Consider the following 21,278-nt stretch of genomic DNA (forward strand, 5'->3'; position numbering starts at 1 on the left):
CTAAAAACCCATGCACGGAAACCTTCAATCGAACAGTTTATTTTTAGATTTTCGATGGGTAAGCAGATGAGGCTACATCTCGTTATTATGACCGATTTATCGAAATTAAGGCATTTTTCCCCTGCCATTTTCTCCAAAACATTTCGGTGACTCTCACCGTAGAAAGATTTTGGCGCGAACGTCCTTAAATTATGTAAACAACAGCAATGAAACACGTTTGTTTAAGTTGTACCTTAGAGTTTGTAGGTATAGTCGACAAGAATCTTCGCGGTCATTACTGGGTTGTCAGTATGGCAATCCAAGTCGAAAAATGAGTAATATTTCGTCGTTTTCTTTGTTTTCCGTGTCGGTAAAAGTCTTGCCTGTCACTCCCCTGCTAAGTGGTGTCTTTGTGCATAGAGCCTTCTGCGCGTATTTTTTTAGGATCGAGAGGGTAGTGGAAATGCGTAGATTTCTCTGGTGGACACAGCAGAATATTTAACTTAACCTGCAATGGCGTCGAAAGTCTTGTAACGCGAATGCCGTTTTAGTGGATCTTTAAACAACATACACCCTTATGGAGCTCAATAATGGAGTCAATTGGATAAACAAGACAGGCGGTGAAATATAAATATGAGTAATGGACTTCGACAACAATCTATCGCCCGTCGAGCCGAAATCAAAGTGAGCTGTATTTCTAATATTTTACCAAGTGTGCTGTTATGTAGAACACTGAAACCAAATGGAAAATTCACTGGTAACTTATGCGTTCAACAAAGACAGAGAACCGTAATCGAACATCTTCAGTGGATCTGTGATCTCTGTTGTCTGGCTTTTGTATAATTTTATTTGTACTCAACTCTGCACAGTCTTCAGGTAAAAAAATGATTGGAAATGTGACAGCCAAGAATTATTTGAAAGAAAGCTTGTTGTCTATTTTGTGCTTCATTATTCAAGGAAAAGGTTCTTCATGGAAACGGTTTGATCCTGAAATTTATTTTGTTGTAATATTCCGTATGGTAATTTGACGCGATTGAGTTTCTTCTCTTCACGAACTTAATGAAATAGGAAGGGGTTTTTGCCTCTAATAGCAAATATGTTGTTTGTCTTAAAACATTTTTCGCTGGAAAAGGTGGCCTTTATTAATTCATCACATTTTATAAGCATTTTCGTGTCAAAATGAGGTTAACGTCTTTCTGTTGTGTTAACTTAATTACATATACCATGTGCGCCTCGTGAGTTTGTAGTTGTCGTCTGCTGTAAGCTTGATTTCGACTTTCAAAATTACCTCCAGAACCTACTTTTTGCGTAGAATAAGCTTTTAGAATGATGTTCTTGTCTTCTGTGGTGATACTTAACGATTCGGGAACATTTTGTGAAATTTTATTTATAACAGGTCACAGGCGCAACTTAATCGCCTAATTATGCATAAAACTCGTAAAGATATTCGTGGACCGGTCGATTTCTCTGAAATTTGAAAGGATGATTGCTAACGAATTAAGAAAGATTTTCACAATAGCTAAAAATTCCTGTGTTAAGCATGAGAATTCGACAAAAAGGTAAATGCGACTAAATTTGTTGTGTGCGTTGCTATTTTTGTTTTGATTGTTGTGCAAATTTTGACAGAAAACACTACATTATGAAAAAATATCTACAGATAGATTGTTAAAAAAAATCTTTATTTTTAGCGGTTATTTGAACAAAAAAGATGTAACGCTTGACGAGAAATAATATTTTTGTTAATATTTGAAAGAAAAATTTGGCGGAAATCGGGACGCGGTGAAAATGAGTGAACAAATTTGCATACGTGCGTTGAAATGTGATACGCGACGAGACAGGAATTTTTTGTCTCTGACAAATGATTTTGTCATCGTACTGTAAAACAAAGTTTATTTGGGAAGCCAACAATAATTCTTTAACTACCTGGTTAATCCAATTTATTGCTACGACTTGCTAGTGCAAAGATTGTTTACATGAAAGTCATGCTTTTTGCGAATTTGTGAGTGTCATGAAATTTCATCATTTGCGTGACAATATATCCCTTTACTCTAACACAAAAACATTCAGATAGTAACAAACTTCACAATTATTTAACCATGTCTTCGTCTTTTGTGCTTGTCAGCATTGTGATTTGCGATAATTCGCAAGTATGTTTTGTATCTCATAGATGTTTAGATTTTCAATTAATGGCCGCTCAACCTCGCGATTGTGTTAATGGTTCACCCTGAAGTCAAAATAGATACGTTTTCAGCTTATAAATGCTAAAGTAAGCTGTAAATGTACAAATAAACTTCACTTTCCTCTAGGTGCAGCTGTTCTCGTCTTTTCTGTGCAATCGGAGGGCAAACTGTGTCCGTTTTAGACGGGTTTGTGGCTTACGAATTTTTGCGATGTCATTAGTTGTTATAAGGGGAAATGAGATAAGTGAAGTTTATTTCTACATTTACAGCTTACTTTAGCATTTATAAGCTCAAAGTATGTTTTCCCATACAAAGTCTATAAATCGTACACCGAGCTTGGGCTGCCTGCGTTTCCCGTAGTTCATTCAGTTGACACAAGGTGATCACCTGATGGTTGCCTAGCACGTGATCAATTTCATCACGACCTTTCCGTTTATTCATAAAAGTCAGAAATTCCAGAACGTTTCGTGTTTTTAAGATCGATTGTTATTAATCTTTCGATGAGAATTCGATTCAGAGTTATATATAAAAAGTATGTTTTTTTCTTTCTTCATCTGTCTTTTGCCTTGGCTTTTTCTGATGGCATCAGATTAGACTAACAAGAAGAGGAATTATGAAGCGGAAACCACACCTTCAGTCCTTTCTTAGTGTGTGGAATAAACGTTTGCTTAGTGCAGCAAGACATGCTGGAAAACATCCGTCAGAGCAATTTGCATTTAGTTTTTTGCAGACTATTTATTTAAAGAAAAAACGAGTGAATTTTACTAAAGACCGTGTTTTGTTTTCTTTAAACGGAATTTATTACCAAAGCTTAAAAAACTAAAAGACCTCAAAATGGCACAGGACATTACAAAATAATTAAACATGTGAACGAGTGAGCCAAAGGGTCTCTACTGGCGCGAAATGTGGGTGACCCCTCAAATTGTGTTAATGACCCCCCACTGAAAAAATTAACTGGAACACTGCAGTTCAATACCACCAATTCAGTGCCTTCCTTTTTTGTGTAACACTTACCACAGGCAACCCAATGTACGCTTTATGGAGCGTCTAGTTGACTTTTTTTTTCAGCGAAGAGAGCTAAACGGAAAAGTGGAAACTATTTGGAAAACATAAAGCGGTCTCTAAACGCATTCCATGTTAGTAAATATCGTTTTCTTGTAGGATAAGACTTGAGGGGTCCAAAATTCGGAAGGAATTTCAAATTAAGTGATAATCATCGTTTTTTCTCGATTAGGAGTTTAGGCGTCCGAAATTCGGAAAGCATTTCAAGTGGTACCGGTAATCTTCGTTTTTTCTTGGATAAGAGTTTAAGGGTCCAAAATTCGGAAAACCTTTCAAGTTCAATAGTATAACCATCGTTTTCTTTCTCGGATAAGAGTCGAGGGGTCCGAAATTCGGAGGGCATTCCAAGTTAAGTAGTAATCATTGTTTTTTTGTCAGATAAGACTCGAGGGTCCGAAATTCGCAGGGCATTTCAAGTAAACTAGTAATTATCGTTTTTTACTTTTAAGTAGTTTATCACAGTTTTTTAGTAGGATACGTGCTGAGGGGTCCGAAAAGGCATTTTAAGTTAGGTAGTAATCATAGCTTTTTGTCGGATAAGAGTTTTTATGGGGTCCGAAATTCGGAAGACCATTCAATGTAGGTTGGTAATGACCGTTTCAGTTGCATTGATGAGTATGAAGGGTATTCGAAATTCGGAACGTCTTTTTGTAAATATTAAACTGTGTTCTTACGTATTTAGGCTTGCTCATTGGAAGAAAAAAATGGTGATTTTTGACGGTATTGTGTTTTTTTAAATTGTGACTCGTGTGAACTTGACGGAAACCTTATTTCTCCCCGATGGAAAACTCAACTTTACCTGTATTGGCAAAATTCTTCAGTGCGTTGTGGTTGTTTTATACCAAATTTCTCTAAAATGTAATGCCACAAATTAGTTTGGAACGCGTTGAAATCTTCATTTCAGAAATTGTTCACTGAAAGTTACCTTCTAAGAACTCCCAAGCGAACCATTTGCGTATCCAAAACTACTAGCTCACCTTTTAGAGTGCCAAAAATTGCAAAAACACCCTTTCCAACCAGGGAATTCTTTCCCTGGTTGCGAATCTCTTGGGTGATGTTTTAGTAAAGAATTCTATGGCTGTTTGGCAACATAGAATAGAAATTGTTAGAACAGTTTTACTCTCCCGAACACGTATTTCACCTTGTTTGCCTTCCTTTTCCTTTTCAGTTGCAGGTTGCCTGACTCGTTTTTGACTTAGTAATTCATTCAATAAAGTTTTTGTTGCACAAGTTCGCATTTGTTTCAATTCAATTTTTTTTTGTGTGTAAATCTCAGTTTATCCGGGTGTAAATCGGAGGCTAATACAAATGAATGTTTGTTAGTTTCGTTTCGTTGGACTTAAGCTTAATTTTTCTGTTTTTTCCTTATCGATTCTCTTCTTTAATTTTACTCCAGTCTATTTTACGTTTAGCATCAGTATCTTGAACAGAACAAACGTCGGATATTTGATTATTTGGCTTTCACACTGAACCAGGTGAGTAATTGCTATTACGTTTGCAGTCAAGTATAGCCGTACGCCGGGCCATAGAAATGATATGATCAAGGAAACATTTGTCTTTTTTAGCAAAATCTAACAAACTGATTTCAACGAAATGAAAGAATTTCCTAACCTATCGATCCTTTCGGTCCCTCGCTTTCTCGCTTCCCTGACTGCGGTACCGGCGGAAGTGGTATTTGCCTACGAACTTGGAGATGGGATGACCCTGTCGATCAAGCACAAAAAGAGAAATAAATTAAGATTCACCGTTACAACTATCGCTGTAAGAATTACACGAAGAATAATATGGACATTCACAGCGGCGGTAGAGGATAAGCGGTAAATACTTTTTGGTATCCCTTATCAACCTTCTTAATATTGCATTCATTATAATGTTGAATACATTATATTAAGGGGTACGTGAATTACCTACAATCCTGGTCAAAAGTTGTTGGGAAGGTTGCGTTCATCACTTCACGTCGTACCTAATTCGATTGTTCGAACTATTGGGTGTACTATTTGGGAAATGCCATGCTCTTGTGGGCCCCCCTCCCCCATATTCAATGTTGGAGTTCTTCATGCAAGAAAAGTCACCATTTTCTTCCTGGAAAATCCAACATTGATAAGGGGGAGGGCGGTTATCTCTAAAGTGATGCTACCTTCCCAACACTTTTGTCCAGGATTGTAGTCGACAAGCTCAATGCTATGTGGGGATCATAACAAAAATCACTTTATTTTACTGACTTTAATTACGAAATGCACTTGACGAGTGCAATCGAGATTGGAAAATTAACAAGAAAAACAGTCAATTATAATCAATAAACCACATCCAACATAAAAGAGTTCTCATCATATAATATACGTTTTATCTAGAAAATCTATTGTAATCGCTACTGTCATTGTTGAAAGAGAACCCCAAGCGCAAAATGTCTTGTTTCGTTGTCCGACTTCTTTTTTCTTTTTTTCAAGAGCTGAATGTTGCCGCACTTGTATTTGATTTATAATTCATTCAATAAATCTTCTATGCATAAATTTGCATATTGTTTCATTTATTTTGTTTTTAATTTCTAAATCAGTTGTAAATCAAGGAAGTTTTCCAGAATAGATTCGTTCAGCGAGTGGATCTACCCTGGTTCCAGAGGTTTTTCTTGAGCCACGCCAGAGCCGCGAGGAGGTGAAGACAAGACGCGAAGCGGTGAGAGGAGAAAAACCTCTGGTTATATCTTGGACTTTCACTTTCATGCAGACGCTAGTGTCAGGATCTGACCCTCAGGCTCCGATTGGTTGATATTTTTACAAACACGCAAATCAATATGATTGGTTCGTTTGATTGGTAATAACGAGGGGACGCGTGATTGCTAAGTTGCCATTGGTCCTTTTTGTAATAATGAATTTGACGCGTTTGACAGCTGGCGTCTGCATGGAATTTGAGATTCAAGTCCAAGGTAACCAGAGGTCTTCTCGACGCTTCACGACTCGTCTTCACCGCTTTGCAGTTCTCTCGCGGCTAAAAAAAAAAAATCTCTGGGACTAGGGTACGAGTGGATCCAGCCCGGGTGTAAATCGAAATCCTAAAACGTATGTTTTATTCTCGTTTCGTTTGACTTTCGAGTATTTTTCTGTTCTTTTCCTTATCGATTGTTTTCTGTAATCACTTTACTCCAGTGTATAGTACAATTACCATCAGTATCGAATTATGGACAAAACAAACGTTAATTTAACTGGGCCGCATTTAGACGTTTGTTTTTTGGCTTTGACACTGAACTAAGAGAGATGCTACTTCGTCGACAGTCAAGTGATATGATCAAGAAAACATTTTTGTTAGCAAAATCTAACAAACGAACCGAAATGTTTGCTTGATTTTTTAAGACATCAGTGTCAAGAAATTGAACCCATTACATCTCCTAACGAAATGAACGAATCCTAACCTATCGATCCTTTCGGCCCCTCGTTTTCTCGCTTCTCTTGCAATCCATCATTTACTGCCGGTAGCCCTGCGGGCCCTTGAATACGGAGATGCGATGAACCTGTCGATTAAGCACAAAGGGAAATAAAGTTTAACCTTAATACAACTATCTTGTGTTTCTAGACGAAGAACAATATAAATATTCCCCGCGGCTCTAGACGATGAGCTCAATACCAGATGGGACTCATAACAAACTCACTATAATCACAAAACACAAACAGCGGTTACAAATTAACATTTGCTTGAACTGCATAGTTTTTTTTTATAAAAGCTTAACGTTTCGTATGTTACAACACGTCATTAGAAGGGATAATTATTCAGTTACAGATAAATTTAAATTCAAATATACCACTAAAACTAATTGGGAACTAACGAATTTGATTGACAAGTAACGAAATTTAAACGACAAGAAATACGCTAATAATAGAGATAAAGGAATTTCTAGTTTCTAAAGAAACTGTGGTGCTACGTCGGTAGGAGAGTGAAAGAGGAAAATTTGGTTTTATCAAACGTTTTGATAAAGGTCGAATTACCACCGTGATGGCTAGACCTAGCCTGGAGCCGGTCCAGAGAGGAGCAGTAAGGCGCCTCCTTCTCTCCACTAGCCTGTGTGGACACCTTGAGAAGTGCCAGGACACCCTCAGCCCCCCTTGACCAGGGATACCGTTTGGGCAGGTAGAGCTCAGTAGCCTTGGTAGGCTGTCTACCTAGAGAGTTGCTCACCCGAATTAAAGGAAAGTCTGTACCAGCGAATTTGGCGGAAAAGACCAAAAGTATTAGTCCAACGGCAATAAAAATGGTTCAGCAACGCACTGTGGAGTGCGAAGGGCACGCCGGAGCACAAAGAAAGGCTTGGTCATCCACTGCAGCCGAGGAAGTCCCCAGATGTAACGATGTATTCGTGGGACTGGATCCTGACTTTCAAGGCCGAGAGAGTGGGATCGTCCCTGTGCAACGGCTTTTCCACTATAATATCATTCACGCAAAGGTTACATTGCACATTTCATCCACTCACCTATACACGATTCATCCAAGTTTTATCTCATCTCTCACCAAGTCACCTTAAGCCATGTGGCGATGGGGGACAGGCGAAGCAACAGGTGCAGGTGACCACTGGCAGTTGTAGCCTTGATCCTGCACGTAGGTGGCCTCGGACTTTGGTCGTTCGTCCCTATATTCGGGGCAATAGGGGAGTCCGGCAGCATCCTTGGCAACTGAGCAGCCCTATTAAGGACAGGACTGCTCACCCTAGTAAGGGAGGGGCCTAGAAAAGCTGGCCTAAAGATTGCCTGCCCTACATCAGTGTGGCCAGCTAGCCGCGGCTGGCAGATCATCCACGCATGCGGTCGAATCCAAATGAGAAAGAGAAAACTCACTATTGGAACATGGAATGTTCGCACTCTTATGGAGAGGCAACAGCGGAAAACCTCAAAGGAGAACAGCTCTGGTTGCCAAAGAACAACAAGGACATTGCAGCCTTAAGCGAGACTCGGTTTGCAGAGGAGGGGTCTCTTACCGAACCAGTTAGTGGCTACACCTTCTTCTGGAAAGGAAAGGCCATGGACGAGGACAGGATCCACGGAGTTGGCCTAGCTATTAAATCCAGTCTCGCAAGACAGCTTCCCACCCTGCCTATTGGCATCAACGAGCGACTAATGAAGCTCCGATTACCCCACGACCACAACCGGTACGCAACAATCATCACTGCATACGCACCAACGCTAACCAGCCCAGAGGCGATAATCGAGCAATTCTATGCCAACCTCATTTCTGTACTTGAATCTGTCCCTGCCAAGTTGGCCGTGATCACAGTCGCTGGGAAGGAGTGATCGGCAGACACGGCACAGGTAATCTCAACGCCAACGGTCTTCTGTTGCTAAACAAGTGCACTGAATACGACTTGGGCATCACCAACACGGTATTTAGAATGGCAGACCAATTCAAGACCTCTTGGATGCATCCCAGATCCAAACAATGGCACCTTATCGATTATAAGCGATGACGTACGGGGTGTCCTCATTACCAGAGCTATGCGAGGAGCTGAATGCTGGACAGACCATAGGCTTATCCGCTCTACACTAAATCTCATTATTCCCCCTCTCCATCGAAAGCGCCCGAAACTGTCCAGAAGATTATTCAACGTCGCCAAATTTCAGCAGCCTCAATATCTTGAAAGTTTCCAATTCAAACTGTTTACTGTCACTTTCACCACAACTGTGGTGGGAGTCGCACAACAGAGCCAGGCTCCGAATTCAGTCCGCCCTTTTTACCCTCCCAACCATGATATACCACAGAAGAAAGACCACAACACCGGGAACTACATGCCCTACTCTTTGCGACAAGTGTGCGGGTTCTTTTACGTCCCACAGGATTATGAACATTGAAGGGTTGTGAGACGGGACCTCCGGCTTATCGTCCTTATCCGAGAAGACTAGAGAGTCTAACCATTTGCAGATGTAATTACAAAGGCAGCACTTTCTCCTCAGTTATTTAAAGACCCTGAGTGTTGGTCTGGCCGGAGTTGAACTCACGACTTCCCACGTGACAGCCCGGTGCTCAACCAACTAAGCCACCGGTGCGCGGTGGGATGAAGAACTTGGTGCTGCTGAACTAAGTTCTGACGTCCCAACCCAGAAATGGAACCAGTTCAGAGAGGCAGTAACGGAAGCAGAAAAGGAAGTACTTGGCCCAAAATCCTGTAACCATCAGTATTGGTTTGGCGAGAACGATAGTGACATAGATGAACTTCTCGCCAAATAGAACAAGGCATACATGGAGTGGCAAAACAACCCGGGCTCTACTCCAAAGAAGGGCACGTTCAGATCATACCAAACCTTGGTGCAAAGGGAACTACGGAGGATGCATGAAAAATGGTGGGAGAAGAAAGCTGAAGGAATCCAAGGCTTCGCTGATTCCAACAACTCTAAGCAGTTCTTCAACTCCCTTAAAACGGTGTTTGGTCCTTCAAAATCTGGCTCTAGTCCACTGCTCTCCACAGACGGAACCATATTCATCAAGGGCAAGGCTGCTATCAGAGAAAGATGGGAAGAACACTTCAGTCATCTTCTAAACTGCCCATCCTCATTTGACCCTATCGTACTTGACCATATCCCCCAAAGAGCACTCATTGAAGACATTGACGACCCTCCTTCGCTATATGAAGTCAGGAAAGCCATCAAACAGATGAGAAAATGGCAAGGCACCTGGAAGGGATGGAATATCTGCAGAAATATTCAAAGTCCTTAGCAACGAGGCTCTACAGACATTCCATGGAATACCCATTAGCATCTGGGAAATGGAAGAAATGCCAGCTGACTTTCGTGACGCAACCATTGTCGCATTATTTAAGAACAAAGGGTTCAAGAGCAGACTGTTGGAACCATAGAGGCATATCACTACTCTCTACTGCCGGGAAAATCCTAGCTCGTATTATCGCAGTGTGGATTTCGCCGTAATCGCAGCACAAGCGACATGATCTTTACAGTCAGACAGATTCAAGAAAAATGCACTGAGCAGAACATATGCTTTTACGCAGTCTTCATCGACCTGACCAAAGCATCTGACACGGTCAATGGAGAAGCGCTGTGGGTCATCCTTGCGAAACTTGGATGCCCAGCGAAATTCACCACCCTCATCAGACTGCTTTATGATGACATGACCTTAGATGTGTTGTCGGCCGGCGAATCCTCTGAAAGATTTGATATCTCAAATGGAATGAAACAAGGATGCGTGCTCGCTCCAGTGTTATTCCACCTCTACTTCACACAAGTGATACTTCATGCCACCAGAGATAAACTGGATCTGGGCATCTACATCCGTTACCGTCTCTATGGGTCACTATTTGACCAGTCCTATTCTCTGACAGCAAAGACGAAAACGCTGGAGAGGTTACTACTTGAAGCGCTGTTTGCCGATGACTGTGCTCTTATGGCCCACAATGTACACCATGTGCAGGTAATTGTTGACGTATTCTCTGAAGCTGCGAAACATTTTGGCTTAACGAGCAGTCTCAGCAAGACATAGGTCCTTCTCCAGCCTGCACCAGCGACCCGTCCTCAAAAGCCTTGTATCGCCATCGATGGCACTCAGCTAAAGAATGTCGAGTCAGTCAAATACCTAGGGAGTATCATCTCCAATGATGGGACTCTGGACAGGGAAATTACAACCAGGATTCAGAAAGCTAGCCAGACTTTTGGCAGACTTTGTATCAAGGTCGTACAGCACCAAAGCATCTCTCTGTCTATCAAACTCAAGGTCTACAACGCAATAGGTCTTCCATAACTGCTGTACGGCTGTGAAACCTGGACTCTTTACCGCCGGCATGTAAGAGAGCTCGAGCAGTTCCACACACGCTCATTGCGCTCAATTATGCGGATACGCTGGCAAGATACTACCAGTATCGAGACTATGGTCCTCAAAGCCCAACTACGCTGGACTGGTCATGTCATTCGAATGGACGAATCCAGGATTGCTCGCCAGCTTTTCTACGGAGAGCTATCTCAGGGCAGATGCAACCAGGGCCGACCTAAGAAGAGATACAAGGACAACCTCACGTCCAACCTCAAATGGGCAGGAATTCAACCGAAGGAACTGGAAACTGCCACAGCCAATAGATCTGGATGTCGAGCGACTGTCCAGAGAGCTGCTAGAAACTTCGAGCTCGACTGTCGCCTGTATATTGCAGCAGCTAGGGATCGCCGTAAAAGAGTAGCGAAGGCCCCAATCACAACTGGTGGCACACCATGCCCGATCTGTTGCCGTGTGTGTGCCTACGGCTTTGGACTTCAGAGACACATGCGTGTCCACCGTTGACACCTGTTCATTTCCACTTGTTCATTTCAACTACAACTGATGGCTTCAAACCATCAACTCATTTTTGCATGTGCTTTGTTAATGTTATTCTCGGGTTCGAGAGACAACCTATTATTATTGTTATTATCATTACCACCGTGAACGATTTGGAAAGCTGACGTTTCGAGCGTTATCCGTTTGTCAAAGCGAATAGAGGAATTGTGGGTGTTGTTGGTTTTTATGCAGGTGTGGAGGAGCTTCGCCATTGGTGGATATGTGGTAACATGAATTTGTGAATAAATTAATGGCATGAGAGGCGTTCATTGATTCCGTGAGGATAGAGTGCACCTAGTTGAAAGATGAATTTTTGTTCCAGATTCTTACGGCTTTACAGCTGTGTTCTCGTGGTGTAAGGGTAGGCCGCAAATTGTCATGTTGTGGTGGGAGTTATTAGGAAGATTAAAACGGCGGGCAACTGGTTTTGATGCATCTGTGTCGTTTTTTTCTACATCTCGTAGGTGTTCGCGAACCCTGCATTCGTCCTCTCATCCACAACTCGCGAAAATGCCATCCCATTTTCTCAACTTCTTAGGGCGCTTTCCTTTTGTCAGAAATGGCCGGCCAGACCCGTCAGTTTGCAAAGAAAATACAACGATTTGACGGAACACTTGCACGATAATCCCTCGCACTGTTCCAGAGGAGTATATATCATTCTCGGAGTGTGTTATAGTGAAGGCGTTGTAGAGTTATTCCTTCCAAATGACCGGTCTGGCTGGTCACTTCTGTCAAATGGAAAGCGCACTTAGACTAAGGCACGTCTGTAGTGACGAGTCCGACTTTAACAGCAAGTGCAAGATAATGTGACAGTTTCTCAAAAAACGTGGCTACCTTGACTCCGCTGTCACCTGTACAGGCAAACATCGTGCCCAAGAAATCGATCGAGAAACCGCCCTACAAACGTTACTGAACGAAGAAACCAACATTCTCCCTCACCTACTATCCACAAAACCATGCAGTCAAAATGTCATTCTCAAAAACTTCAAATTTGTTCGCATTTATCCCAAAACGATATATCTTTCCTCTACCGCCACATATTTCATTCAAACGCGACAAAAACATAGGTAACTTTCTAGTTAGGAGCACATTTAAGTCTGAAAACCAACCGGGAACTTTCAAATGTCCACGTAAACCATGCAAAACTTGTCCTTTTATTTCTAACATGGCTAAGATCTAAGGACCGAATCGATCCGTGAAAATCACTGACCACTTAACATGCGTGCAAATTTCATCTATTGCATAACCTGCACACTATGTAAGAAGACCATCATAGGCGAAACAGGGAGAAGATTGGCGGACCGCTTTTGCGACAACTTCCCAAATCGTTCACGGACGGTAATTTGACCTTTATCAATACGTTTGATAAAACCAAATTTTCCTTAACAGAGATAAAGGGACGATTATTTAAACGAAGTTTAGACAACGTTTATGAAAGTCATTCTCTAACCCATGTTTAAACCATATGACTACCGATTATTGAAACGTTGCTTATCAAAAACAGTGTCTAGACAGTACGTGTCTAAACGCCGACTAAGGAACAATAGTAAGTTAGACCTGCTCGAAAGAAAGGTTTAAACGCTGTTTAACGATATTTTCATGGTCAACCATTTTGAAATAGAAGGACCACTGCGCTACAGACAGTTAACCCTTTCACTGCCGAGGGCTTCCCCATTGACGAGTATAATCGTGTAGCGTTAGACAGAGTAAAATCTATAAGTTTCATTGGCAATTATGGCGGTGAAAGGGTTGAGAAACTACACCAATTGGAGTAATATACATGTTCGACAAATTCGGCACCTTAGGAATAGATTTAACCCATTAGAGGAATGCGACGACGAGACTTTCGAATCAGTGCGCTTTCGCCTTAGAAAGGACTTGGTCGTTGACCTTTTTAAAATTTTGGATAAAGATCTTTAACATCAAGCAAGGAGAAGTCTGCCACTTACACCAAAGCAAGTGCTATAATTGCTTTGAGATTATATGCGACAGGAACTTTCCAGAAGGTTACTGGCGATTTATTTGGTGTTTCTATACTTGCTGCATGTACAGTAATTCACAAGGTTTCAAGGGCTATTGCGAAACAAAAAGGGCAATTCCCAGAGAACCTGGCTGATACTAAGAGAACTTTTTATGCTGTTGCGCACTTTCCAGGTGTGAGCGGGGCCATCGATTGTACCCACATCGGGATCTTATTCCAAACAAAGAAAATGCTATGGCATTTGTTAAAGGAAGCAGGTTTACTCCGTCAACGTCCAAGCCGTTTTTGATAGCGATGCCTTTATTACTAACATCGCAGCCCGCTGGCCAGGATCGACTCTCGACTTACACATTTTTGAGAACAGCAAGATCGCGGACAAATTAAGAAGTGGAGCTATTGATTGCATTCTTGTGGGTGACAGTAGATACGCATGTAGAGAATATTTAGTTACACTAATCCTCAAGCCAAAGAATGCAGGAGAAGTGCGCTACAATACTGCACATAGGTGTAACTAGATTTGCTATTGAGAGATGTTTTAGATTGCTAACGAGACGTTTTCCGTGTCTGCACTTGGGACCGCGCTCCGCCTTGGCGAATCCCTCGTTATGGTGGCAACTGCAGTGTTGCATAATTTCACCCTTATGCATCGAGAACAAGACTTTGATGAGGACATTGAAGATTGAGAAGTTCCATTTGACATTATTGCTGCAGCAGACACAAGTGGGAATGCCAAACGCCAGCTCATTATTTCACGATACTTGGCTTAATAAGATTAATGAATGAATTGAATTGCATGTAAGATTTATTGCGAACAACATTGGAAACAAAAGAGATCATTCTTCGCAATTAATTTATCTTTTAACAACTCTTGTTTTGTAATTTATGATGGTTACATATCATTACATGAATATTTGAAGATCAAAAATATTGAATCTACAGGTTGGTTTACGAATCTTCCTTGTCAGTATCTTATGCAGGTGGCAAACCAATTCCCATGCTATCGCACTGATGCATTAGCTTCCATTCTTTAAGCTTCTGGACCTTCATTTTCAAATTATGTTCCTCCCTCGCCATGGACAAGAATGGGTTCTCCTCTTCAAGGGAATCTGGTCTTTTGCGTTTTGTACCGGTCAATGTAATGTTATGATTATTATGGCTTATGTAATAGCGGAGCTCCATAGTTAAGAAAATATGGTAACCCATCGTTGCGAGAAAAATTGGTTTTAAAGCCGTGACGTCATAAACGTCCGTACGTACGTACTTCCGTCCGTCTACCCCTCCATGTATGCCAATGTGACAACTAGTTTACAGAATACATCTTTGATATTGGAAATCCATGTTTTCTTTATCGAAACAAGGTATCCGCTGACCACTATCACGTGACCATATCGCGGGCTCAGGCTTAGAGCTTACCGAAGTCAGCTTTTTTTTTTTGTATGTTGACCGCTGACCAGGTACTGGTTTTCGATTGGAAAGCAGGCTCAACCTAGGTTAACTCACCTAAAAATAAGCGAAGGTTCATTTTTCGCACGCTTTCTGTGGCTCGACGCGGCCACACGGCCATTCTACGTCAACTATAGTTCTTACACAGTCAACGCTTTTCGTGTTCAGGTGCAAAACGGTTTGGAAAATGTTTTCTTTCTGCATTTTCGCTGGTTTCAATCCAGTTTGACACATCATGATAGCTGTGGTCCACACTGGCGGCTACGCAGTTATTCAAGTCAAGCATCGGAGGAATAGAAACTTAAAGCTGAGTGTTTATTTTTAATTTGCTTAGAGCTGCTTTTTGCTCTGTATCGCAATTTTGGCATATCTTTAGAAGCTCAGATAAGGTTACATGATGCCTTGAGGATCTATGACTAGAACAGAAACGAAAGGAGAGCGAAAGAGAGCGATAACCTTTCCTTGGGCACTAAAACGTTTGTTATTTTTACGGATGCGTTTCTTAAAGTTGATGCGTATTTTTAAAAAAATGGTTTAATCGGTTTTTCCTTTGTCCAGGAATGAAACTCGAATTTTTATTAACAACTGGAAATAAATAACAATAATATGTACTATTTTGGACACAAAGATAAAATTGAATTGTTTGTTTGTTTTGCTTTAAAACGCGAGCGAACAAGTGTTTTTTAAATCAGTTTGCCCATCTTGTTTTCGATGTGCCTCGACAGTGACAAGAAAATTTTGCCCTAATATTATAAACACGTAATCAAAATGAGTTCTCGTAAAATTATGGGGAAATTTCACTGGCTTGTGTTTTCAGAAGTTTGTTTAAAGCACCTAAAGGTAATTTTAATAGTTTTTAAGCGGATCTTGTTTGAAGTTCGTCCTTTCTTGGTTGCATTGCCGTATTTTGCCGATTCTTGTTCCAAGCCAAGCTGGCATGTTTCAATGAACTAAATCAAAATGTGAATGATCTCGTTTTCAGCCTGGGTGGATAAAGGGTCATAAACTGGAATAACGTACATCAGTAAAACTATTTTTTTGACCTTAATTAAACTGACGAAGTTTCTTATGGTTTCTAATTTTATCGTGGTTCCTGCATTCGCTGGGTATTGACAGTTAACTCTGAAATAGCTTGTTTCATTTCCATTCACTCAATCAGGGTGTGCTTGTTTTCTTTGCAAACTCGTGCGGTGCCACAAAAAATCATTGACAAACTGATGAATTCCAAAGTAAATTTCACTCGAAAAACCGATATCACACTCATTGATTTGTGATTCATGCGATATCGGTTTTTAGCGTAAAATTTACAATGGAATTCACTAGTTAGGCAATGAATTTTTCTACAGAAGAAAGCAAAGAAAATGATTTAATTAAGCAGCAACCAGAAACATCAAAACACGGACAATTCGAAACCTTTTATTTTCACTAACCCTACAGGCACCAGGGAGCTCCGCTTTTTAGCTTGGCTAAGTCTGTATGTTAAATTGTTACTACAAATTTTAGAAGCTATTAAAAATTGCTGTACTTCTGACTATCCTCCTTTTTTGTGATTTTTACCGCGGCTCCTTTTTCCTGCTAACAGCTTCAAATTCAGCAAATAGACTTGGCCCCACTTCGCATGTAATAACTTTCACCGGTACCTCGTCCATGTCCCGCCTTATATCAAGTTCTTCTCCTGCATCATCATGAAATTCCTGCACTAGAGGATTAATGGAGGCTGGCATTTCGTCCGCGACTAATTTGTTTACATCACTTGGGGAGGCAGGCGCTTTTTCTCCACCAGTTTTTGTTGCTTCATGATTCCCTTTGCGAGTGCAGTTTCAACCGCCTCCAGCATCCTCGAAGCTGACTGAGTTCGCGTTTGACACAGTTAGGATTTTGAGAGTGAACTGTAAAAATGTCCTCTCATGCCTTTGTCATTTTGGCCAACGTTTTGCTGTCATAGCCTTTGCTTTCCACTCCTGGAAAGTTTACCCAATTTGGTCAATAAAAGTTTTTATTGTTCGCTGAATTTTGTTGTGCGATTTGTTTTCGAAGCCATGTTGCAGAGACGCAACCACTCTCTGAAATAACTCCGCAGACAACGCATTTCCTCGTGAGACATGGTTGAACCATTTACTTGAGAAAACAAGGTTCGGCCGTGTTTCAATAAGGAATTTCAAACATCGTTTAGCCGTTGTTTATCGAAACAACGTCTAAACCGCGGCTCAGCCCTAAACAATGGTTAACTTAGACTTCATCTGCCCATAATCTTTGCTAGGTTTGCTGTGTTAGCAAACTTTTTTTCTGACTGCTTTTGTGCCAACTTTTGCACTTGTTCTTTCTTTAGATTTCTCTTAGTGAAACTTGTTACTCCACACCTTTTTTTTTTTTAGGTTCTTCTTAGCGCGCTTTGTGCCATTCTTTGCTTTCTGTTACTTAGGCGTCATTTTCTTGCACTATTATTCGTCGAATTTGTTCCTTGTAGTCCCTGGTTCAACTCCTCAGCTCAATGTGTAAATAGCAAACTGGTTTGCCTCCGGCCAGTTTGGATTCTTAACAGTTGTTGTTGAATGTTCTGTTCTGTCGTGATTGTGTTTCATTGGCCCTGAAGAACCGGTTCTTCAGGGCCAATGAAACACATTTGGCTCAATTGGATCTAATGACACAACTGTCTCATTTGTCCCAACTGGATCTTGTGACACAACTGTCTCAGTTGGCTCAATTTGATCAAATCATACTGTCTCATTTGCCCTAACTAGCTCAAATCACAAAAATGTCGCATTTGGCCTAACCGGCGCGGCTCAATTCACACAACTACCTACTGTCTCATTTTGGCGCAACTGGCTCAAATCACACAACTGTCTCATTTTTCTCAACTGGATTAAATGACAAAATGTGCCATTTGGCCCAACCAGCTCAAATCACGCAACTGTGTCATTTGGCCTAACCGACTCAAACCACATGCACACATACAGCTGTCTTATTTGGCCCAACCAACTCGGATCACACGAATGTCTCATTTGGTATAACCACCTCAAATTAACACAAATGTCTCGTGGCCCAGACTCCTCATACCACATTATCTTTGTCATTTTGCGAAGTGTGAGGTGAGGTACTTCCTGCGGCTGCAGCTGTAGTTCGTCCCTACTGGTTAAAAGGTTAAGATTAATTATTGTTAAAAGAACCATCTCCCGTTTGTGTTTTGCCGGAGATGTAGAAAACAACTGAAAATCCGTTTGCAGAAACATGACGGAAACGAACAACGGCGGAAATCTGCAGGCTTAAAAACGACGGAAACGTGATTTGGCATTTCCGTTCCGGAAACGTGACGGAATCACGTAGACTTGAATTTTCACGTTTCCGCAAGACGTAAACATAACGGAAACATGGAGTTGCATGTTTCCGCCACGTTTCAGAAATACGGAAACCTGTGATTTCGTCCTGTGACCCCTATAGGGAGTGGTCAATTAAGTATGTATGTTCATACTCTTTTTCCTAGTTGGCCTGGAAAATAGTACCCCCAAGTACCATTCTTGTAGGATTCGTAGGGAAGCGTCTTTTCTATCGATTGCGCTGAAATTTGGCGTGTTTACTGGGGAAAAATAGCCGCAGTTTCCCTGGCGCCTACATGACGGAGTTTGCGACTCAGGCAATTTGAGCCGATGCGAAGGCGAAATTTTCAACCGATCGCTGCGCGGTTTTACTAAAGTTTTTCAGCCAAAAATTTACACTAAAGGCTTCGGAAAGGATAAAGAAAAGGATTGTGGTTCATTGGATGGAATTTCAAGCGTTAAAATTGCTAAAAAAGTTAGATGATTTTCGTAGCGATACAAATTCATATGCATGTTCCTTTGATCTCACAGAATTGTGTTTTCCCTCAAAATATTCGCTTGTTTTCGCTTTCGCTCGAACATATTTACCTTTATTAAATGTGCAGTGAGTAATTTTATCTTCTAGGATGAATTTTCCGTCGAAAAATCGGTTATTTGGGTGGTTAATTATTCGTAAATTTTTGTGCGATCGCTTTTATCACATTATTTTACGCATTGATCGCTAATCGGATTACTCCGTGCCTCATCAGTTTTCGGTCAAATTTATGTCCAATAAAGCAGATAAATTGCAGAAAATTTTAGTGTTGCATCTAAAAATTCGTAATCAACGCTAAAATGACCAAATTTTGCCTGGAAAACATATTTTAGTGTTATTTTAAGTTAAGTTTTTTCGTTCGACTTTCGCTTTTATAAAATTTTTCAGTTGTCTGTAAATACATGTAAGTTATATGCTGTTGGAAAGCTTATTTTCTTAGCTTTAAAATGATGTTTTTTTTCCCCGTAACTTTAAATATTTTTTGAGAAAAAAACATTTTTTGGAGAGGGCTGTCTTACCGCGGTTTTCTCGCGGTTGGGAAAGTAGGAAAAAGAGTTAAAATTAAATGGCATTTAGTCGTCGAAGACGAAATCCTTGCGGATTTTGCGGATTTTTTTTGTGACCAAATTTTTGCTAACGCTTTCAATCCTGAGCATACGTGCAAACTCTCTTTAACGGAGGTTGGACTGCCCATGGATATCCGTAAAGAAGATGGGTGAACAAGCAATTTTGTTATAAACGATCTATGTGAACTAATCAGTCTGAAAGTCAATCAGATTCTTAAAACTATAACAAAACTTACCCCTGGCACTCTCAATCATGGACAAAAATAACAGACATGTGAGTAAGTAAAAAGTCTTCGTCAACATTCTCGATTTGAGATGAGCGAACGTATACTGAAAAGGTCTCTGAATTTCGCAAAGCGCAGAAAGCCACTTTTCTCAGCCAGAAATGGATAACTATAGCGTTCTTAGAACTTTCTGAGCTGCAGGCTTTTACTGATTTGCAAGTTACATGCACATGATATCAATTAAACCTCAGACATTTGTCCCGTTCTACAGCTAATGGCACAGTCGTTAAACACTGGATGATTAATTTGCCTCTGGTGCTTTGCTGCTCATAAGAAGGATATTGAATAAAAATTGCGTCTTGTATTAATTTCAAGGTAAAATACGATTCAGCTTAGAAGCATGCTACTGTCTGTCAAAGAGATTTAACAGCACTTTTCATTTGTCAGTAGTTTAGAAATACCTGAGTCAGTTTATGTTTCCTCGTTATAGGAGAACTAATTAAATCGGACCCTATGGATTACCAGGATCACGAATGTAAATGGGAATTGAGGGGAATGTTTGTTATTTTCAGAGATGAAGATGCATTTGGAAAACTTGAAAAAGTTCCTGATTGTCACACATAAATTTGAGGTCATGGCCAAAAAATGTACTATTGGTGGATCTTCCTAGAATGAAACCAAAAAAAAAGTAGTAATTTGATATTGTTTCTACTACAACTTTAAACTAAGATCTCTTCACTAGGTCACAAGGAAATGGTTTTCAGCGATTCAGCTTAGAAGCATGCTACTGTCTGTCAAAGAGATTTAACAGCACTTTTCATTTGTCAGTAGTTTAGGAATACCTGAGTCAGTTTATGTTTCCTCTTTATAGGAAAACTAATTAAATCGGACCCTAAGGATTACCAGGATCACGAATGTAAATGGGCATTGAGGGGAATGTTTGTTATTTTCAGGGATGAAGATGCATTTGGAAAACTTGAAAAAGTTCCTAATTGTCACACATAAATTTGAGGTCATGGCCAAAAAATGTACCATTGGTGGATCTTCCTAGAATGAAACCAAAAAAAAAAGTAGTAATTTGATATTGTTTCTACTACAACTTTAAACTAAGATCTCTTCACTAGGTCATAAGGAAATGGCTTTCAGCGATTTAAATTTTGGCCAGAAAAATGAAGAATTCTCCGGAAAGATAGAGAGCCCATCTACATTGAGTATCAGACTACGGTCCATTAAGCGGACGTCATACGGTGGTTTTAGTAAAATTGTCGAAATTTGGTTGACATTACTTTTCAGTGATCTAGTATAAAATTACGACAAGAAGTGGGCTGTAAGGGTAACTTGATTCCCTTGTAAAACTGAATAAGTTGTTAGGATTACATTTTTGATTAGACAATGATGCAATTCATATAAAACGTGACAACAATTAAGTGAAAATATCGTCATTAAGTGAGTTTAAATGACGAAATCAAATAATGAAATTTGCCAGACATGACGAATTATGGAATGAGCACTCAGAATAACGCATTTAGCTCAGTCCTAGAGATCAACAACTGCGTGTTTTTTTTTTTTTCATAGATTCAACCGGCACGTTTTTGTCAAAATCGCTTAAGACTGGCGTTAAACTTATTTTATCATTTATAGATATTTCTTTCTCAGCGTGAGTGTATGTGTAGCGCGCCTTATATTTAAATGCAAATTACTATAA

The 21,278-nt window shown here is 40.5% G+C and overlaps 1 protein-coding gene across 2 annotated transcripts in view; it reads right to left on the reverse strand.

Moving 5' to 3' along the window:
* LOC138008886 (uncharacterized) overlaps positions 1-19,807 on the reverse strand; it is a 27,882-nt gene extending 8,075 nt beyond the window's left edge. For both annotated transcript variants that reach the window (XM_068856196.1, XM_068856195.1), the window contains exons 1-3: positions 19,586-19,807; positions 6,628-6,726; positions 4,833-4,925 (exon numbers count right to left, since the gene is read on the reverse strand). In XM_068856196.1, coding sequence (XP_068712297.1) covers positions 4,833-4,925; positions 6,628-6,726; positions 19,586-19,652 — 259 coding nt within the window. In that variant the 5' untranslated portion in view covers positions 19,653-19,807. The remainder of the gene's footprint in view (positions 1-4,832; positions 4,926-6,627; positions 6,727-19,585) is intronic.
* Between the last annotated feature and the right edge of the window lie 1,471 nt (positions 19,808-21,278).

This window comes from Montipora foliosa, chromosome 6 (genome assembly GCF_036669935.1).
Source record: "Montipora foliosa isolate CH-2021 chromosome 6, ASM3666993v2, whole genome shotgun sequence".
Taxonomy (NCBI): Eukaryota; Metazoa; Cnidaria; class Anthozoa; order Scleractinia; family Acroporidae; genus Montipora; species Montipora foliosa.